Source organism: Gopherus flavomarginatus, chromosome 8, assembly GCF_025201925.1.
Source record: "Gopherus flavomarginatus isolate rGopFla2 chromosome 8, rGopFla2.mat.asm, whole genome shotgun sequence".
In the NCBI taxonomy this organism is placed as follows: Eukaryota; Metazoa; Chordata; order Testudines; family Testudinidae; genus Gopherus; species Gopherus flavomarginatus.
In genome coordinates this window covers 13850507-13871995 of record NC_066624.1, presented here as the reverse complement: position 1 = coordinate 13871995, position 21489 = coordinate 13850507, and the positions used below count along the sequence as shown (strand labels likewise).

General features: G+C 41.6%; 1 protein-coding gene across 2 annotated transcripts; it reads right to left on the bottom strand.

Annotated features, from left to right (window-relative positions):
• Window positions 1-18: 18 nt before the first annotated feature.
• Window positions 19-21489, bottom strand: MCTS1 (MCTS1 re-initiation and release factor). Of its 2 annotated transcripts, none has more exons than XM_050964555.1 (6): window positions 21062-21489; window positions 10490-10642; window positions 9640-9737; window positions 8303-8436; window positions 5612-5679; window positions 19-1168 (listed from the first exon to the last, which is right to left on the bottom strand). In XM_050964555.1, the coding sequence occupies exons 1-6, from the start codon at window positions 21079-21081 to the stop codon at window positions 1087-1089; spliced, it is 555 nt and encodes a 184-aa protein (XP_050820512.1). In that variant the 5' UTR covers window positions 21082-21489; the 3' UTR covers window positions 19-1086. The 2 variants fall into 2 exon arrangements, with proteins under 2 accessions (XP_050820512.1, XP_050820513.1); XM_050964556.1 differs by lacking the exon at window positions 21062-21489 and adding an exon at window positions 12659-12838.

Below are 21489 nucleotides of genomic sequence, written 5' to 3'. Positions count from 1 at the left end.
CAAAACACACACACAGAATGAGACAGAAGCCATTTGATACAAAATTAAAAACTGCAAATACAAATAAGATTTACAATATTAATAAATCCTTCCAACAATGAGTCATGTAGAGTTATTACTCTGGTCATTCTATGAGTGGTAGAGACCTCAGATGTTTCCACACAACACAGCATTCTTTCTGCATGCACAATCACTTAAATACAGAGGATGAGTCTGTGCATGCAGTCCCTGTTCATTAGTAGTAACAGCACATGTGCAGGTGATAGGGTGCACAAATGGAGGCCTAGTTGATACCCTTTATAAAATTTGGCCCAGAAATACTACTAGTTACAGGATCTGTTAGCGCTTACCACTGTAGCCATTTAAAGTTTCCCCAGTTACTACAGATTTTCAATGCAGGGAAAAAACTGATCTCAAATATCATGTGGTAGCTGATCATTTGAATAGTATATCCTGTGTATCCTGGTGATGTCACATGTCTCACAATCCAGTGTTTATTTTATAGTCCACAAAGCTAATTGTATCTTAAAAAATGGCCACTCAGCTGAGTAAGATATTCACACCATTACTGTTGGACAATAAGTTAAATTAGAATTTGACACAAAGTATATGGAACATAGAAACATCCAGTTTGTGTTTTGTGAGTTTGACTTTTCATCCTTCTAGACTGCCTGTTATCAAAAGCAAATGCATTAACACATTTTAGAAATTTTATATACAAAAGCATTAAATATATCCTAAATCCAATTTAAATTACTGTGCTAGGAGAGAGCACAAAATTGTACAGCTGTTAGCTTTCTCTCTTCCTGGCAGGAAGTGTTCTATTCACTGTTCACATATGACCTTTTCATCAGATATAATCTTCAAGCAGTCTGACAACATGGGTTTAGGATAAACGCTTAAGAACTGTAATAAAGTCTAGAAAACTATTGCCACTAACAGGACTTTAGCATTCACTTGATTTATTTAGCGTAGCCACTGAACGAAATAAATTTGTACATTCAGTCACATTAAAAACAAAAGGAATTACAAAGCAGTCCATTTACTCTAAGTGCATTCCTTTGGGGTCACACAGTTTCTTCTGCTTCACTTATAGGTCTTCATATGCCAGAGGCCATCATTTAAATAATGGATATTTTCAATGCCAATCCCTTTGTTGACTTTCTCACTGTGAAAGGAAAAATTAAATGTAAAAAGGTATAATAGTTCATTACCATATTCTTCCAGTTCAACCCAACTAATCTTTTGGGCTCATCTACATTACATTTTGTAGTCATAGATTCATAGACTCTAGGACTGGAAGGGACCTCGAGAGGTCATCGAGTCCAGTCCCCTGCCCTCATGGCGGGACTAAATACTGTCTAGACCATCCTTGATAGACATTTATCTAACCTGCTCTTAAATATCTCCAGAAATGGAGATTCCACAACCTCCCTAGGCAATTTCATGTTAGTTCACTTATGTTAAAATACACGAAAAGCTGTAGAAGAGCCTCTTTATGTAAGTTGAACTTGACTTTATACCTTAGTTTTTAATTTAAATTAAACAGCATCTTTACAAAATAACAAAGTACATAAAAAATAATCCTTGAAGTAGGAATCAAACTTTAGTGCTCAGCTGCACCTCACACCACAACCAGAAATATCTGAGGAACAAACAAGTAGTATGAAACTAGAAAAAACAAACACCATCTACCAGAAAAAGACTGTCCAGTGCTAAGAAACACCAAAAAATCCTGTCAGACTGAAATGAAATAACATTTTTATCATCGGGTGGTCTTCCACTCACTCAACCAAGTACATCATCTATCTGCTGCAGATTCTCTCTCTCATGCATAGAGCCCTGCAAATCCACAGGTATTCATTTTATATCTGTGGATAGCAGCACGGCTGCAGCTACAAATTTTGTATCCGCGGAGGGCTCTGATGGTAAGAGCTGGGCAGGCAGCTGTGAGGAACTGCAGCATGGATCTTCCACCTGCCCTAGGTGGGAGGTCTGGGGGGCAGAGAGTTGCTTGGGTCTCATGCCCAGGGCAGGTGGAGGGTCTCCCACAGCTGCCCGCCTGCCTCTTACCATGGCTGGGCTGCAGCTCCAAGCAGTGCCCCCGGCCGGAGCTGGGAGAACTGCGCTGACAGCTGTGGAGAGCCGTGGTCCCTCCACCTGGCCTGGGCTGAGGGGCAGGGACACTGAGCTGGTAGCCTGCTGTGGCCCCCTGTCCAGTGCAGGTGGAGGGTCCGCTGCAGATCCCCACAGCAGCCAGTGCAGCTCTCTCCAACCGGGCTCCGACAAGGGCGGAGGGGGAGGAGAGAGAGGGGATGCCTCAGAGCCTCAGTCTCACCCCCAGCGTAGAGCCCTGAAAATCCACCGATAGCCAGAGATAATTTTTGAGGATAACAGATCGGATGCAGATACACATTTGTGTATCCACACAGGGCTCTACTCATACAAATTTCCATGGCATCATAATTTTTTCCTCCTGCTGGGAAGGTAGCTGTGGAGGAGACTGCACAGCCTAATGTTCTTATAGTCTCATCAGCGAAGCAGCAAGAGGTACTAATGACCTATGATCAGTCCTCTCCCTCTGGATATCAGTTCTCTACTGATATAACACTCATTTTTAATGGCCTAGATTTATTGATTTATTTCTTAACTGAGGGGCCCTGTTCAACAGGATCATGTACTGATCCAGGCCCTTTCATCTGAGTGCTAGGGACATCACACAAAACTGAACCTCAGTCATCTTCGTGACAGTGCAATGCACCACCACCACCCAGGCCACTCCTAGATGTGTTTTAGGCATATTTTAACTCAAAACCATATTTGTGCTTCTCTTCCACTTATTTATGGTAATTAACAGCACAGGCTGTTTCTATGTATTAGGTAATGATTTGAATTGAAGAATTCCAATGCCTGCCAAGGTGACAAAAGTCATTCAAGCAGCAGGAATCTCCCAGTTGTCATCCTACCAATTTGTAATTGCACCCTTTTGATAGAACCCTCAGTTATTCAACCAACCCTTCTATTACTTGAGAAAACTTCACTTTCTTCAAAGTTCCAATTAGGAAAATTATGACCAATCCCCTGGCATACATCCTGGTATGGCGTCAGAGATGGAACACATTGCTGGAATCCAGAATTTGAGAGTTCTGAATTCCAACTCTGCCAACAGCTCTGGTTGCAAGCAAGTCACTTAGTGACTCAGTTTCCCTATTTATAAAATGAGAATACCTACTTCCTTCATGAGAGTTGAGAATTGCAAACAATACATAACTTGAAGTGCTCTGAAACGTACAAAGTGCTTTAGAAATGATTCTTCTTCTCATAGCCTTTTGTTTCTAAATTATGCTTTGTGTGCATATCCCCTTAATACAAACACCATATGGAATTTAATTCCAGCCCCAAGCAGGAAAAGAACAGCAATCAGTCTAGGTTTAAAAACTGGAAGAAATGTTACATACCTCTGGAGATATTTATTTATTTATTTTACAACAGCAACTACCCCATTAATCTAATGACTAGCCCAACTGTAAGCAGCAATTTGACTTGTTACATGCCAACCTTCTGTCATTGATTGTAGCTGCAGAAAACAAAGTGGTGGGTGTTCTCAAAGTACATTAAAAAGCAGAAGATTATGAAACAATATATTATAGTAACCTGGGCACTATATGGGTTCTCTCTATTCTCATTTTCCTTTGTTATTTGTTTTTTCCTCTCTATTCCCTTATCTTTCTCCCCTTCCATTTGCCTTTCTTTCAGAATGAAGATATTCAGGGGTTAGACTGCAAGACTGGAAGTTTGAATACCTATATTCTAGCCCACATCTGCAATGACCTTGGGCAAGTTATTGCAGACCTGAGACAAGACTACATGTATCCACACTTCCCTCTATGTTCTCATCTGTAAAATGTAGATAGTGCTACAAAATAATATTTATCTACTTCTCAGGGAGAGTTTCTGCTTATTTAATTATCAGAGGGGCAGCCGTGTTAGTCTGTAAAAAGCAACAGAGAGTCCTGTGGCATTTTATAGACTAACAGACATATTGGAGCATAAGCTTTCGTGGGAGATAATTTTTTAATGTTTCACATGTTTACAGTGCCACATCAAGAGCCTCAAAGTGTAGAAATTTCAAGAGCATCTCACTGATTTTAGGAGTCTATGTATCATTTTCAAAAATCACTTAGGCATCGTCTACACCTCAAACTTAGGTTGACCTAGCTAAGTCACTCAGGGGTGTGAAAAATGTCAAACCCTGAGACACAGTTAAGCCCACTTAGTGCACAGTATAGATACCACTACGTAGATGGAAGAATTCTTAGCTGCAGCGCTACAACTGTGCCACTGTAACACTTGTAGTGTAGAGTGCCTTAGATACTTAGAAACCTGAAGGCTGGTCTACACTGAAAACTTACATTGTCATAGCTACATTTCTCAAGGGTGTGAAAAATCCACACCCCAAAAGACATAGCTATGCCAACCTAACCCCCCAGTGTAGACAGCACTTGGTCAACTGAAGAGCTCTTCCATTGACCTAGCTACCGCCTCTCAACGAGTTGGATTACCTACAGCAATGGGAGAACCCCTCCATCGCCGTAGTGAGTGTCTACACTGAAGTGCTACAGTAGTGCGGCTGCAGCGCTGTAGCATTTTAAGTGTAGACACACCCTAAGGGCTTGTCTACACTTACATTTTATAGCGTTCTAACTTGCTGGCTCACAGGTGTGAAAAATCACCCCCCTGAGCGCAGCAAGTTTGAACGTTTTAAAGTACTAGTGAGGACAGACTCCCAGCACTTGCAGCTATTCACCTCATGGAGGTGGATTACTCTCACACTTCAAAGCGCTCCCGCGGCTGTGCTTTGAAGCTTCTAGTGTAGACGAAGCCTTCGTCAGTTAGGTGCTTTTGAAAAAAAACAAAACAAAAAAAACTTACATTAATAGTAGTTAGGTGATAAAAAGTTTCCTCCCCCTACTTTCTGCAGCTAAGGAAACATCCCTTTCTGTTAACCATTCTCTAGTAGTTTTTCACTTTGCTTCCAGAAGAATCTTAGCCAAGTTACCTAACTTCAGCAAGCAGGAATTCTATGCACAGGAGATGAACTAGGGGTAGGACAAGAGAACAACATGAAGAAAAGGGCAAGTGGCAGAAATAAAGAGTGCCAGTAAGACTTCTAATCTCTACTGTCCTGGCAAACATGAAAAGTTCACCTCATTACTGTGATGGACTCAAGCCTCTTAAACCTCAAACTACAACTGTCGCAGGACATTGACCCCTATCAGTTAGCAAGTATTTTATATACAGACACTTTTGTTTGAGGTCTTTATGTAAATAAAAACAGCAAACAAAAATTAACAAGCTGACACTGTCCATATTTCAGAACATGATCCATCATCCCTTTCTCACAAAAAAAATTAAAATACTGGTTTGCAGTTCAACAGGGGGAAAAGATTTTTCTCTGTGCTTCTTAGAATGATACAGCAGGAAACACGCCTGAATGAGTTCTGCACAGCCACACAGAAAGCCTGGCTTAGGTCACTGTCTTCTAAATGTAATTAAGAATTATCACAAGGGATAGGTTATACAGTATATCAATTTTAAAAACAAGACTCACATGTCCTCAGCTGACATCTTCATGACTCCAACACACAGTGCATGTTGTTTTCCTTCTGCCATTATTGCCTACAACGTACAGCTAAGGAATACGGGGTTTTTTTTAAAAAAAAAGAAAAAGAAAAAAGCACATCTCAGAAAAATAAAAGCAGCAGAACATTAGGAAATTAGGACACATTTCAGAAGTGTCAGTCACTAAGTTAACTCCTCTCAAGAGCCCAGTTCTTAAATATAATTGTAAGCACTAAAGCATTGTATTCTTGCACAACGTCTGACTGAACAACACTGGCGCTCTAGATTTGTTAAGCAGAAAAAATATAGTGCATTAAACTGCTGAGTCACTGTGCAAAGAAAGACACCAGTTTTTATTGCCTTTAAACAGCAGTGAAATAAAAGAAACATGTAAAGTTAGTACTGTATTGCTGTTAGTTTAACTGCTTCCTTTATGCCTAACAGCGAAAGGTGATGGCCCTGCCCTACTTAAAAGAATGATGTACAACTTTAATCAGTGTATCTGGGATGTTGTTTTAAACTACCAGGAAGCCAAAATCCTGAGGAACATAACCAATTACAGAACTGAAACAATATTAAGACAATAAAGTTGTGACACAAACGCCAAGCCAAAGGGTCCCGTTCTTCACAAACGGGTCCCATCACAGACCTGACAAACTCATTACACTGAACACATTTTGCTAGGTATTTATCCATAAACAGTAACCTGTAAGGTATCTACCGAAAGCTTGTAACTTGTGAAGATGTTACATTGTGAGATGTATGTACAGGTAATATTTCAGGCATAAATGTATCTATATTGAAAGTATGCTTTATGGACTTGAAGTAAAAAAGTAAAGATTAGTCACTAGGACGTCTCGGTAATGGCCCATTGGGGGCAAGGATGGGTTTGTCACGCTGCCCTGTTTGGCCAGTGATGCAATTTTCAAGACTCAGTTGTTTAGCCTTGTGCAATACTGAGACTTTGAACAGGAAGCCATCAGTGATAAAGAGAGAGAGTCAAAACCACTTGAAGGTGAAAAACCGAACATTACAACAGAGAGAGCTTCACCCTGGCTGTGAATAGAAACAAAAACCTGTTTTCAGTATAACTGTGTTGGGAAGGACACACTGCTTCCAATCCATTCACTGACTGGGGTGCTTTCATGAAAAATTTGGATCCTGGTTACTGAGGAACCACCACTTTGCTCTGCAACAAACTGAACTTGGAAGTGGGGGAATCTACTTTATTGAAGAGGAAAGATACTACTGTAAATATAAACAGAGATTTGCAGTTTATCTCATAACCACGTGTTTCCACCACACTCTTGTGTTTCTAGTTAAATCATTATACTTTCTTAGGAAGAAACAAAAGTAGGTTTATTTATGCACTCACAAGAGTTGTGTACTTTACAGGAGTGGTGGTTTAAATTAAAACTAGTAAATTGGGGAATGCTGCATCTTTGGGTACACAGGATCTGAAAATTCAGTGAACAGCCAGTGTCAGGGGCTGGGCATCACAAGGGGATGTTTCAAAGGGATTCGTGAACTGGGGTGCACTTATTGTTAGCCTGCAGGCAAAGGAAGGGTTGACATAAGCCCAGAGGAGAGTGCATGAGTGGGTGAAGGGTTCGCAGTGTCAGGGAGCTGCCACCCAGCTACCACAGACTACACCCTCGCTGGAGGCAGGAGGTAACAAAGTGACTCACAATCCTGGGTCCACCAAGAACCACCAGAGAAGTCAGATATACGCTCTTTCATTACTAAGGGCACAGCTTCACTAGCAACGTTATAGCGCTGACGCAGCAGCGCTTTAACATGGCTTGTGCAGTCACAGCATAGCACTGGGAGAGAGCTCTCCCAATGCTATTAAAAAAACCAAAAACCACTTCCACGAGGGGAATAGCTCCCAGCGCTGGTGCACTGTCTACACTGGAACTTTACAGCACTGAAACTTGCAGCGCTCGGAGGGGGATGGGGAGAGGAGTTCACACCCCTGAGTGAGAAAGTTGCAGGGCTGTAAAGTGTCAGTGTAGACAAGCCCTAAGGCTAACAACGACACATGCTAACTAACAGCAGCAGCACAGTAGAAGCATTTCAGATCAGCCAGGTTGGATCTGCCGATTGTTCCACTCTCAGTCAATGGAGAAGCAGGACCAGAGATTCCCTCTTCACACTCAATGGAGTTCATCACAGGCAGAGAGTAAAATCCTGGCTCCACTCAATTGCAAGGGTCCCTTTGCCATCAGTGGGACCAATATTTCATCAATATACAGTTGAACAAAGCTCGACTGATTTATTTTTATTTGCTTGTGTGTGGTGAATTACATCTCTCCTCTCTAATCTTCTGTTATTCTAGTCTGAATGATTTAATGATAGGGCCTAACTGTGCAATAAAATAATTGTGTTTAGATTAACGAAACAGCATCCTGACCCTCAATGAGCCCTTAAATAAGAACTACAGACAAAACTGTAATCATTAGTGACTATGCACCAAAATCAACATAAATAAGAACTATGGAACAATCTTCACTCTGCAGAAAGATCTGAATGCCTCTGTCCCTTATCAGGCTATTAGAGGCAGTACCCCTGAAAAGCTAGGATAATTCAGGACAGATTATGACTAACTCATAAAATACAGTGATATAGACAATTCACTCATCTTGTGGCACACATGAATATAATTGACCAAGAAGGATACAACAACTGTTTCAACAGCAGCAGGGTAAAGTTTTGCTCCTGGAGAGGTCAGGCCAGGACACATTATATTCGCTCCACTGAGTACAAATTTAATGGCTCCTTTATCAACCTGTTGATGTGGTAAAATAAATGGATCTAGGAGGGGAGGGGAAAAAAAGAAGAATTACAATTTACCACACTGTAGGAGGGACGACGACAGACATCAGTAATCCATGCCATTGAGTGGACTCAGTAATACACCTGCATGTTCTTAATCAGGTTAAAAAAGACAAAACAAGTTACAGGTATCACAAATTTAGTTTATTACAGCAGTAGATTTTTTGGCGAGATTTATCATCACCCCGTCAGTTATCTGGAGGTCGTGCTGTTTGGCAACACCATCTCCAAAGCACTGTCTCCACAGTTCTCATCCATTACGGATCCAAAGACGACAACTAAGATTGTTGAACCAAAATCTCCCACACATCAAGTAACAATTTCAGGAAGGGTTCTCATAAGGACACTTTACAATAATGCTATCCAAATCCATACTCCCCAAAATAAGTAAAGATGCAACCCTTCACCTCAAAAGTTTCAGTCTAAATGTGATGGGGCAGAAGTAGCGAGGATCACAAACCCACAGAAAAGAGAGAGGGATCAGGACATAAGTGTCATGGGAAGAGAGCAGCTCTGCAAAACTACATTTACAATACTGACACCAGTTCTGGACAGGTCAGGTACTATTTTCAAAAACACCTAAGTTACTTAGTAGCCCAAGTCCCACTGATTTTCAATGGGATTTAGGATCTTTTGCAAATGTTATCCTTTGGTACCAGAATAATGTAAACTAACAGGCAGAATTCAGAGAAGAGCAACAAAACAAAATCCAAAGGGATGGATCTGATCAAATATCTGTTTTGGAGCAGGAAGGAGTGGGGTTGAGGAGCAAAATACGTATTACAAGGATATTTACATGATAACCATATACAGCTATTAGACAGACAGACAGACATACTGGGTAGAACCGGGGGATATAATATGAGGTAATCGGATAAAACAACAATTTAGACTGAATACCAGGGAAAAGTCTCCCACAGGAACTGGGGGAAGCTTCACACATTTAAGAACAAGATTGCACAAAGCATCACAACAACTATGTAGGGACCAATCCCTCATTGGCAGCAAAAAGAACTAAGTGACTTAGCAGCTCTTTTCCACCTGCAGCTTACTAATTGGATCTATTTTGTTTTTATCTAGGGCAAGTATAAGCAAGTGGTAAGTTTTGCTGGATACAGAAATTACAGAAACCTATTTGAGTTCCACTCACCCCTTATTATGCCCAGCTCCCAAGAGACTTACATTTGTGAAGTAACCTTAGCGTTGGGTAAAATGTCCCTTCTCTTTGCCTGAAGAACAGTAACTCTCCATTTACCGTGAGGATTTCTATATGTTCATGACTGCAAGATAAAAGAATTATTCTAACAGCCAATTCATTTTTTTGGCTAGTGCATCATACTACTCAGTCTCTCCTGCATCTCACCATTTGTTTGATGCAGAAATGGAGCATTCATGCAGTAACATTTTAGTCACAATTTTCTTTACTAAGCTCATATACCTAGTTCCTCAACATTTCCCCCCTTAGCAGCAATATAAAAAAGAGGCACAGCTCTTCAGTCACTATGGGTCTGCTTTCTCTGTTTTTTTTTAATTTAACATTTGACAGTGAAGTTCAGTGCAAGTATACTGTGCATTGTGCACAAAAATAAAAATAAAATAGAATCAGTCAAGTCATACTTGGAAGGCCAGATATGGTGAAAAAAATACTCTCCAAGTTTCCACCTCCTCATAATACACTCTTCTCAACCCCACTTACCCGACAGTAAACAAATAAGATTTGAAGAAGATTTCTATTTTTTTTGTTGAAAAATATGTATTCTCAGGGATAATTATTCCCAGTAACACCAGCCATGTACCAGGTGATGGTTCAGTTATTTGGATGAGTTCTTACATAGCTTTCCAAAAGCACAGTGAACATGGTTTCTTTTGGACTAGTCATAATTTATAAGCTCCTACATGCATTCTCATCTATGAGACCCAAGAGAAAAAGTATTTCTCAAAAAAGACTTAATTTTGCTGGGACACAGAAGAGTATATAATAAGTAAACATCAAGGCAATTTGGAAGCAGAGTTTACAAGAAGAGAAACTTACCATCTTACTATTTTGACAGGATCTTTTTTTGGCATAATTTGGTTAAGCCATGGTTCAATACCAGGAAACTGATCTATCAGCTGGTTCTTAATGCCTTTAATAACTGATGTCTTCAGCTGGATGCAGTTGGATACGTTCTCCTTTTCATCGAACCTGCCAAGTAATAAAACAGACTTCACTGTCTGCAATATCATAGTATGATCACTATTTTAAGTTTAAAAAGCACATGTAATTTAGCTATCAAATGTCTGGCAGTATTGCAGTTGTACCTCTTTCACAAAAGGTTACAATTTAATGCCAACATGTACTACTCACAATAACATTTTCTAACTTTAAACAATATGCAACTCATTTGTTAAAGGAAATATATAATCTGATAATACAACAGAATTTACAACATTTCAGTAGCAGTTAAATGCCAGTTAGATGCAGAATACTTGCTTTCACAGCAAATAAAGACCAATATTCTCCTAGCTTGGGTCAGTCCCACTGAAGTCAACAACACTCTGCCCAGACAGAGGGGTCTTCCCCAAAGGCTGGATCCTTCTCCATTAAAGTCAATGGGAGTGTTTTCATTAACTTCTAGTTTTATGGCTTTTCTAGTTTTCTGCTCCCATTGAACAACCTGCATGATTGGGGCCTAAATATGTCTCATTTCGTTCCAATAATACAAGTTATTGTGGGTTTGTGGGTTTATCTTCGCTTTGAGTGTGTACACTAAAAAAGCATGTTCTCTCATTGCTTTGGCAGATGTATGTTACCAAGCTGATTGTTATTTCAGTACATAAGAGAATATGTTTTAATAATTCTAAAACCTATTTACACAGCCTTTTTAATATATTTATTTAGATCCAGGATACATGTGAAGGGAACAATTTAAAAAAAATGCATTATGTATGTTATCTCAGGTGCTGGGTGCCTTAATGATGCCACCGATCTACTTTATCACCAAACTATTTAGATGTGAAGTTACAAACTGAATCTGCCACGTGAACGTATTCTCTGAAATCCACGAGCTAGAAAATAACAATACAAAAGCATAGCGAGGGGCACTTACACTTAGGGACAGGCCTAACAGTCTAAAGAAAGGTTACAAGAGACGAGTGCTAAGGACTGCATTGTGTTGGTGTTTCAGACACCCCTTATTTGTATCAGCTATCGGACATTTACACTTTCAGAGAATCACAGAATTGGAAGGGACCACAACATGTCATCTAGTGAAGTCCAGTCCCCTGCATTAATGGCTGGCCTAAGTATTACCTAGACCTAAGTATTATCTTTAGGTATAATATGAACCTATTAAAAGGCTAACTGTTTAATAGCATTCCTTTTGTGATTAGACACCACTACAGAAGATGAGAAATGCACAAAATACAGCATTATAAAGAGAGCATCAAGCCTTTAAGGGGGGGAGGGATAGCTCAGTGGTTTGAGCATTGGCCTACTAAACCCAGGGTTGCGAGTTCAATCCTTAAGAGGGCCATTTAGGGACCTGGGGCAAAAATCTGTCTGGGGATTGGTCCTGCTTTAAGCAGGGGGTTGGACCAGATGATCTCCTGAGGTCCCTTCCAACCCTGATATTCTATACAGCACTGAATGAAATTGTGAAATATCGGTGCGCATTTTATCCCCTGCGTTACTTAAAACGCACACCAGCCAGGCCCATGTGCTGACCGATGGTAACACCGAGGTACCCACCCAGCATTCCTATGTATGGCTCCATCTCACAGCACGGACTCTACGACTGATGCCCTTCGTGTCACCGCTGGCTAGTGCAAGGCTCTCACACACCCACGAAGCGGGGACGTGGGCGGGGTGCGCAGTGGTTGGGAGGGCGATGTGGAGGCACTGTGGTGGGTGGGGGGAGGGAAGTGCCCACCCCGCCCCCAGGGGTTGAGGGCGTGGGCACACGAACCCAAGCCCAGCCGCAGTGAACATTAACGGGCTCCCAGGCGGGAGGCTTCCCCGGAGACCCAGCGCCCGGGAGCCAAGGCAGCCCCTGCCCTCTATGCTGCCGGCGGCAGGACGCGTCGCCACGTATACGGAGGGAATCAGCAGGGCCCCACCCGCCAGCACAAGACCCCCAGTTCCGCCAAGGAAGGCGGGGCCCGGCTCCACGAGGGGCGCCCATTAGCTCCCGCAGGGGGAGCAGCCCCCCCCGACACTTACTTTTTGAACATCTTGGGGACGCTGGGTGCCGGCCGCAGAAGGCGGGCGGGTCCCTGGGGGCCGGGCCGACGGAGGGGCTGCAGGTGGTACTGGCATCCACGGGCTCCGATCCTTAGATGCCTCACACGAGGCGCCGGACCTCCCGTCAGCACCAACCGGAAGCGAGTCCACTTTACGGCATGTCGCACCCCTCCATAACAACAGAGGGCTGACTGCCAGCCAGGGGCACTACAACTCCCGGCGGCCAGCGCACGGCACCGCCTCCTTGCGCACGCGCGCGAGGATTGGCGGAGGATGGTTGTTACAGCTCTCACTACCCACTCCACTTGGTGGCTTTAACGGAGGGGCGGGACACTGCAGCCCCGTGCACCTCTGAACCCTGGTACGCCTGCTGCCTCCAGTGCAGACTTTGTGAAATCGTAGCCTATGGTTCTGCCGAGCGCTCCGGGCTCACCTTCAACCTGGCCGGCTCTGCAAAATCCTTAGAAGTCCTGCTAAGGATTTACTAACTGAATTGCTGGAACTGAGTTGAGGTGGCGAGCTCAGCAGCGCAGAGTGATTGTGCCAAGAAAGCCCACAACCTAGGGAGGTTGAAAAGTGTGTGGTTAAGAACTCCAAGGCCCCAATGCTGTCCTCTAGCTCAGCTAGCAGACAAAAGATTAGATTGCGGGGGTAGGTGAAGGGGAAACGAGGCCATGGCATCTCTGCTCCACACCATGTTGTGCAGGGGAGATGCTGGGGACAAGGTCTCTAGAGAACATTATTCCACACACCCCTCAAAACTTTGGGAATAAATCATACTACTATGGGGAGGAGGTTGGTAGTAACACTATAACAGAACACAAAAAGTCCACACCCTCCATGCTTTACTGAGATCCACAGTAGGTCCAAAGACACCAGTGGCTTTGGACTGTCCCTCCCTGTTTCACATGAAAGCTAATCACACCTCCCCTCACCCAGGAGTTGATGTGGATAAAGCTGAATAAATTGTAACACAGGCCTTGTCAATGCTACAGTTTTGTCAGCAAAAGTTATGCTGCTTTACTTAAAACTGCTGTTGCATGTCCACACTAGCTCCTTGTGTTGGCAGAGTGCATCTACACCTAGCAGCTCTTGTGCTGAGGCTGAGAGCAGTGCACTGTGGTAAGTATCCCACTGTCAACTGGCCGCAGAGGGTGCTTTGGAATGGGTTTACAATGCCTTATGGGGCAGGTACAGCATCACCTGATGCAGGTTTCTAAATCCCATTGTTCCAGGGGCATCCCAGTAGATTGTGAGATGCTTTTCCAACTGAAGAGGGTGGGAGGCAAGAGTGGTGTTTCTGGGTCAGAGGAGACAGCAAGCTTACTGACCTACACCCCACCATCAGCCCCCTAGTTCTGCTCAGCACAGCAGCCTCTCTCAAAGCAGCCCACTCTGCCTTTGGTTCTCTGAGTTCTCCCAGCATCCCAAGCAGCTCTGTGAGCTCTCTGTCCAGAGGAATGTCAAAGCAGCACAGCAATTGTTCCCCTCCCCTCACAGCAGCTGGCTGTGTTCCTAGTGCAGGGCAAAACAGGAGTATTCCATATTAATGATTTGCTCCTTGTTCCGGGAGCAGAGCAGCACACTCAGCTGTCATACTTCCCAGTTCTCAGAGCTTTGAAAAGGGAGGGGCACATGCCTGCAGGGCAACAGAGATTAAAACAGTGAGCAGAGTGGTCACAGCAAGCATTATGGGATATTGGTGGATGCCAGTTATGTCAACAAAATAAACAGCAGTGTCTACACTGACGCTTTGTTGCTTTAACTTTGCTCCAAAAAGCTTTCACATTATGCCTCTCGTTGAGGTGGTTTTGTCAGCAAAAGAGCTGCGTTTTGCTGCCAAAAGTAGCTTTGTAGTGTGCAAGGCTGCCAAGAGTGGATTCCGGCCCCAGTGAAAAAATATTTGGGGGCCCCCAGCAAAGGCAGACTGGCTAAACAGGGCCGACGCAGCCGGGCCCCAGGTCTCCTTCCGGACCGCTGGGCCCCAGTAATTTGTACCGGCTTCCTCACCTCTTTCCATCGGCTCTGTTAGTGTGTACACTTCTACAATGGGTTAATTTATCTCCCAAACTATAAAAATCCTTCCTTATATTGTGAATCACTGATATGGTTTATAAAAATAACAAAATATATACAGAATTTTAGCAGACCAAGTTCAAGGTCATGAAAGCCATAGCTGACAAAGTACTACAGCAGGGTAAGAAAAAATTATTAAAGATAATGTTAAAATTATATTACACACAAGTTGAGAAAAGTGTCTGTACATCTAGGTATAGTGCTTAGATTACCCCAAAACACAAAAAGTTTGTTTAAAAACCTCACAAGATACATATAGTACATAATCTGTAATAACCCAAGTTTAGATAAATTTAATGAAAGTTTAGATATAGAATCTGAATACTCAGGTACATCACTCATGAAAAGTTATACTGAGAGTTGGTTGTAGAAAGCAAATATAGGAATGAGTGTAGATTGTCCCTCAGTAATTAAGCATTTAGGATGGGTTGTCCCTTTAGTAGATATAATCCATCAGAGAAGTACTTCTGTTACTAAAGCAAGATAGTATGGAGCCTTCTGGTGCAAACAATCTGCATTTATCCATCGCATCTCCTTACCTGAAAAGCCTGTTAGTATGATTTTCATTTACACGACAAAGCCAAGAGAGGCCAAAGTGGAAACTAGAAACTACAACAAAACTTTTCAAGAAGTGCAATAGTTAAAGGATTTAAATTTCCCACTAAACTGCATAGTCCAAGCAATCACATTAAGATGGGAAAGATCTATTTGATCTAGTCTTTGTCCCTGCCAATGTGGGATTATTCCCAAGGTACATTTATATTGTTTTCTTCAGTGTAAATAACTTAAGTTTCCACTTCTTCCATTAACAGTCTGTTCCAAAGCCTCTTATCACTCAGAAATTTTTCCTAATATTCAGCCTAAAATTTCCCTCTCAATTTCATCCCACTACTCCTAGTTGTCAGGGACATCACTTTCAGTAATTTCTCTCCCTCCTTAGTGTTAATGATCTTCAAATATTGTAGAAAATTAATGGTAACTTACATCCCACCTTCTCATTTGTCACTTACCCTCCTTAGGTCATATCTACACTACCACTTATGTCACTCAGTGGTGTGAAAGAACACACCCTAAGCGACATAGTTTGACCAGCATAAGCAGTAGTGCACTGTCATAAACAGATAGTTAAGGGTTAATGTCTCTTTTACCTGTAAAGGATTAAGAAGCTTAGTAAACCTGGCTGACACCTGAGCAGAGGACCAATAGGGGGACAAGATACTTTCAAATCTTGGTGGAGGGAAGTCTTTGTTTGTGCTTTTGTTTTTGGGTGTTATTCACTCTTGGGACTAAGAGGGACCAGACGTACACCCAGGCTCTCCAAATCTTTCTGAATCAGTCTTTCATGTTTCAAAATTGTAAGTAATAGCCAGGCAAGGCAGAGTAGTCTTATTTTTGTTTTCTCAACTTGTAAATGTTTCTTTTGCTAGAAGGATTTTTACCTCTGTTTGCTGTAACTTTGAACCTGAGGCTAGAGGGGGTTTCCTCTGGGCTATATAAATCTAAGTACCCTGTAAAGCATTTTCCATCCTGATTTTACAGAGATAGCTTTTAATTAAAGAAAGAAAAGGTAAAAATTTTCTTTTTAAGAACCTGATTGATTTTTCCTTGTTTTAAGATCCAAGGGAATTGGATCTGAATTCACCAGGGATTGGTGGGGGAAAAAGGAGGGGGGATGGTTAATTCCTCCTTGTTTTAAGATCTAAGGAGTTTGGATCTGTGTGAAGCCTCTCAAGACAACCCAGGGAGGGGGAAGTCTGGGGGGAAAGGCAGGGGGATGGTTAATTTCTCCTTGTTTTAAGATCCAAGGGGTTTGGATCTGTGTTCCCCAAGGAAGGTTTTGGGGGAACAGAAAGTGTGGCAGACACTAAATTCTGCCTGGTGGCAGTGTACCAGATCTAAGCTAGTAATTAAGCTTAGAAGTGTTCATGCAGGTCCCCCACATTTGCACTCTAAAGTTCAAAGTGGGGAAAGAAACCTTGACATGCACACAGCGCTATGTCAGCAGGAGAAGCTCCAAGGTCTCTAGTGTAGACATAGCCTTTGATTTCACAGTATTAGGGCCTGATTCTGGGAGGCTTAAACTGTTAATTTTCCCTCATAAATTAGTCATTCTAGCTCCCAGTCACTTTTATTGATCCTCTCTGAACTCCTTCCATTTTGTCTATATTTTTGAAGTACTGAAGTATTGTTCTCAATGTGGCTGCACAGGTCTAACTGATTGGAATTTAGTAAACAATTATACTGATGATGCACAAGGAGGAATAGAATCCCACTCATTCACTACAAGCTGTATGGCTGACAGGAATAAAAGCAACAAAGTTATTTTTGTCCCTAAAGTCAACAGGATACAACCCTGAGCCCACACAGAGAGCTTCTGACTCAAGAGACTAACAAATTTATCTGGGCATAAACTTTCGTGGGCAAATTTATTATGCCCAAATAAATATGTTAGTCTATAAGTACTCCTCGTTATTTTTACATAGTCATTTTTCAGAGTAATATTGTGCCTTAAAATAGTATATAGTGATTATTTTTCAAATAAGACTCTCTGCAGCACCAGTATTTGTTATATAATACGTACACACACACACACCACTTGAAAAAATTAACGCTGTTTACTTTAGAGAGGAGACAAAACAGAGGGGACAGGGCAAAGGTATACTAAATAATTAATAATCTAGAGATGACAGGGTGAAGAGAAGAGCTTGATCTTTCTTATAATAAAAGACCAGAGACATTTCGTGAACTCCAGAGTCAGCACTTAAAACCGATGAAAAAAATTACACATACCATTATCCTATGGACCTCATTGCCCAATATGTCATCGAAACCAAAAGGATAGACATTATATAGATATAACGAGAACACCCAGAGGTAAAATAGTACAGATTTTAAAAAATCCTACAGTTTGGAAAAGATATCAATTGTCATGTTTCAGGGCATAAGCCAACCTTTACATGAGAGGTATTAGGAGGAAACTTTCTCTGTGAGCAGGTTATTCCATAATTCTTCTAAAATATTTCTTACACCTTCCTCTGAAGCATTTGGTAATGGCCATTATCAAAAACTGGATACTGGATTACAAGGACCATGAGTCTGACCAAGTATGGCAATTCTTATGTTCCTCTCGTGCTAGGGCTGAGATTTTGCTGTAAACTACATTGGACAAACTGAGATCTGAAGCTCTCATACAGGAAGTCTTCTATTTTACATTTTTAAGTAATTTCTTAAAATTAGCACTTAAAATATATGTTAAATTGATCACAAACCTATTGCACTGTAATGGGTCCCCATTGATTATTTTTCCTTGTTACCTGCTAACATTTGACTACAGATTAACCACTTTGATACATGGATTGAAATGTTTTCTTTAGTACCACTATCAAAATGTTATTACCTATTGCTAGGGCCCTACCAAATTCCTAGCCATGAAAAACACGTCACGGACCATGAAATCTGGTCTCCTCCTGTGAAATCTGTTCTTTTGTCTGCTTTTACCCTATACTATGCAGATTTCACAGAGGAGACTGGCATTTCTCAAATTTAGGGTCCTGATCCAAAAGGGATTTATTGGGAAGGTCACAAGGTTATTTTAGGAAGGTCATTCAGAGCTAGGTGGCCAGAGAGCAGCGGCTGTTGTCCTGGTGCCCTGCTCTGAAGGCGGTGCCCCGCCAGCAGCAGCGCAGAAGCAATACCATACCAGGACATCTTTACTTCTGCACTGCTGCTGGTGGTGGCTCTGCCTTCAGAGCTGGGCTCCCAGCCAGCAGCCGCTGCTCTCCAGCTCTGAAGGCTGCTGCCACAAGCAGTAGAACAGAAGTAAAGGTAGCAGTACACATCCCTACCACAACTCCTTTTTGGGTCCGGGCCCCTACAATTACAACACTGTGAAATTTCAGATTTAAATAGCCAAAACCATGAAATTTACTATTTTAAAAATCCTGTGACCGTGAAATAGATCAAAATGGACCATGAATTTGGTAGGGTCCTAGCTATTGCACAATAGAGCTTTTATTATGCTTTCAGAAGCATTGCTTCTTTGTTACTTGGAGCCTTAACACTGCTTTTCTGGGTGTTGTTCCACTCTCAAAAAATAGTCCTTCAAAAAGAAACCAGAAGTAATTAACATTATTCAAAACAGAATATTTTTAAACGAAAAAAATCTTCAAATTAACCAGACCAAACGCAATCCTTCCCCGGCCTCTGAATCCCAAACAAGGCCCTATCTTTTGCAGAGTGGAAAAAGATCCGACTCCTGAAGACTGAACATTGGGGCTGGTCAGGGAGTCTGTCACTGGAGAAGATCCTGATGCCACAGGTGATGACAGGTAAAGAGCCACCCCTGAAGGTGGAGGGGGAGTGGAACAACAGTGGCTTCCCATGAAGATCCCAGCTGCTGGAAGGGGGAATGGGTTCTGGTGAAGATAGTTATGTTTTATATCGTTGATTAGGACCAAATTATATTTTGTCTGGTGATGGTTGCGATAATGGATGTACAATCACCATCATGGTGATTAGCACAGTAAAAAAAAACCTAGATTAAATAGTTAAAATAGATTAGAGAAAGTATCTATCAATCTTCTTCTAGTCTGACTAGACATAAATGCTTTAGTTCTTTATATAGCTAATAGAAAAGGAAAATATACATACGGGCTCCAATCCTGCTCCTGTTGAAGCCAATGGCAGTTTTGCCATATACTTCAGTGAGAACAGGATCGAACCCATAGTGTATGCAAACTGCAAGGTTCTTTTCCCAGGCAAAGTGAACTGGCCAACTTTTATACTGTACATTTAACTAGGACCTAATACTTAATGAAATTATAGCTGTGGTACACAGGGTAAAATGTGTACCTGCATAAATGTAACATTTATTCAAACAGTAAAATAAATATATGCAAGGGAAATGTTAAATATACAAAGATGAAAGAACTCCAACATTATACAAATACTCAAGTGTATAAGTAATTTAAAAAGCAATTATCATGCATTTCATTTAAAAAATAATCAGGGACCTCATTTTATCTTTTACACAAATAGTCTTGTTATTCTCTTACTGGAGTATGAACAAGAGGGAAAATTTGTCACAATGACAAACTATTTCAAAAGGATTTTCTTGAGCTCTTTGGAAGACATTTATTTTCTGTAAAACAGCTACACCTTAGTAATCATAGCCTGGCTAGATATAGTAACCCTTTTTAGAGGACTACTGTTAAGAAACAACTATATTCACACAATTTATAGATAGTATTAAGAACATAAGGCCAAATGTTGCCTTCAGTAACACTTGAGTAAACCTGGAGTAACTTCAGTGTAGCCAAATAAATCAGTGGTTTTACACCAGTATAACTTGAGGGCATAATTTGGCCCCAGGGTTCACATAGAGGTTTTTTCCAGTGAGAAGTTAGCATCTCCCATCTTTTGATACGATGAACTCTTTCAGTCTCACTGGGTCCCAAGGCAAGGACATCACTATCTATTTTCCAAATCCTCCCAGTTCTCTCTCTCACATATGACTGTCTTTGGAAGAACATCTACAAACAAAGACTTCAAGGCTACTTTAGTGTTTGCATTATCTGAATTTGTTTGCATAGAGCATCGTTTTCCAAACTTGTTCGGCCGCTTGTGTATGTTTACCAGACGCGTCCACAGGTTCAGCCGATCGCAGCTCCCAGTGGCTGCGGTTCACTGCTCCAGGCCAATGGGAGCTGCTGGAAGCAGTGGCTTGGCCCAGCAGCTCCCATTGGCCTGGAGCAGCAAACTGCAGCCAGTGGGAGCCGCAATCAGCGGAACCTGCAGACGGGGCAGGTAAACAAACCGGCCCGGTCCACCAGGGGCTTTCCCTACACAAGCGGCGTCTCAAATTTGGGAAACACTGGCCTAGAGTGTCTTTAAATGAACCTCAAAGCATTTAAACTGAAGTTTTGTAATACAACTGTCCATCATTCTTAATTTCACCAAGATTTACGCAGAAGCCTGTTTCTTAGGTTGCGTAACACCTTTATTAGTAGCAGCATTTCTATGCAGAGAACCTCATGCAAGTGGCTTTGCACTCTCAACTTCCAGTGAAATCACCTTTCAGGATCAGATTCTAAATATACAGCATTTAAAATTCTTGAATAATTTAAGGAGCGTTGAGCAAGTGGATAGTGAAAAGCAAACTGATAGAGACTAGCTAAACTAACTAGGCTAAAAAATAAGTGATAATAAAAGCAACACAGTTATATTTTATCTTTATTACACTATTAGTAACCAATCAATTACACACTTATTCTATTATGCATCCACTCAAAAGCAAGTTCAAAATACCTTGCATCTAGAGGAAACATTCCTGAGTTATTCTTCCATCCACCAGTGCAATTAGGTTTCAGGACTCAGGAGTTCTTTTTCTACTATTCAGACAAAAAAAAATTTGCAGCATATCTCATAAAAATTACTTCCATGTGTCCATGAACCATACTTTCTGGAGTCAAGACAAGTTAGCATATCATTTTCTATCATAATATAGCTGCCAGCAGTCTCTCTTTGAGGACCTCTTCTGCCCAAAAAATGCAGATGCATGAGCTCCTGTGGGTAGTCCTTTGACACTCTCTGTGGCAGCAGGGTCTGATAGCACCTACAGCTTGTTTTGTTACTTCCACAAATATATCTCAGTCCTCAATGACTCACAAAAGTACACTTGGTGGATTTTTTTTTTGTATTTTTTCAGATGATGAAAACACACCAGTAGCACAAAA

What these genes read in the sequence shown, in the direction of transcription:
- MCTS1 (XM_050964555.1), bottom strand. Translation starts at nt 21,081, where the DNA reads ATGTTTCCTCTAGATGCAAG. An exon ending in CCTGTCAAAATAGTAAGATG is followed by an intron (nt 9,738 to 10,489) that starts GTAAGTTTCTCT and finishes TTTATCTTGCAG; the next exon opens with TCATGAACATATAGAAATCC. An exon ending in CTGCTGTTGAAACAGTTGTT is followed by an intron (nt 5,680 to 8,302) that starts GTATCCTTCTTG and finishes TGTACGTTGTAG; the next exon opens with GCAATAATGGCAGAAGGAAA.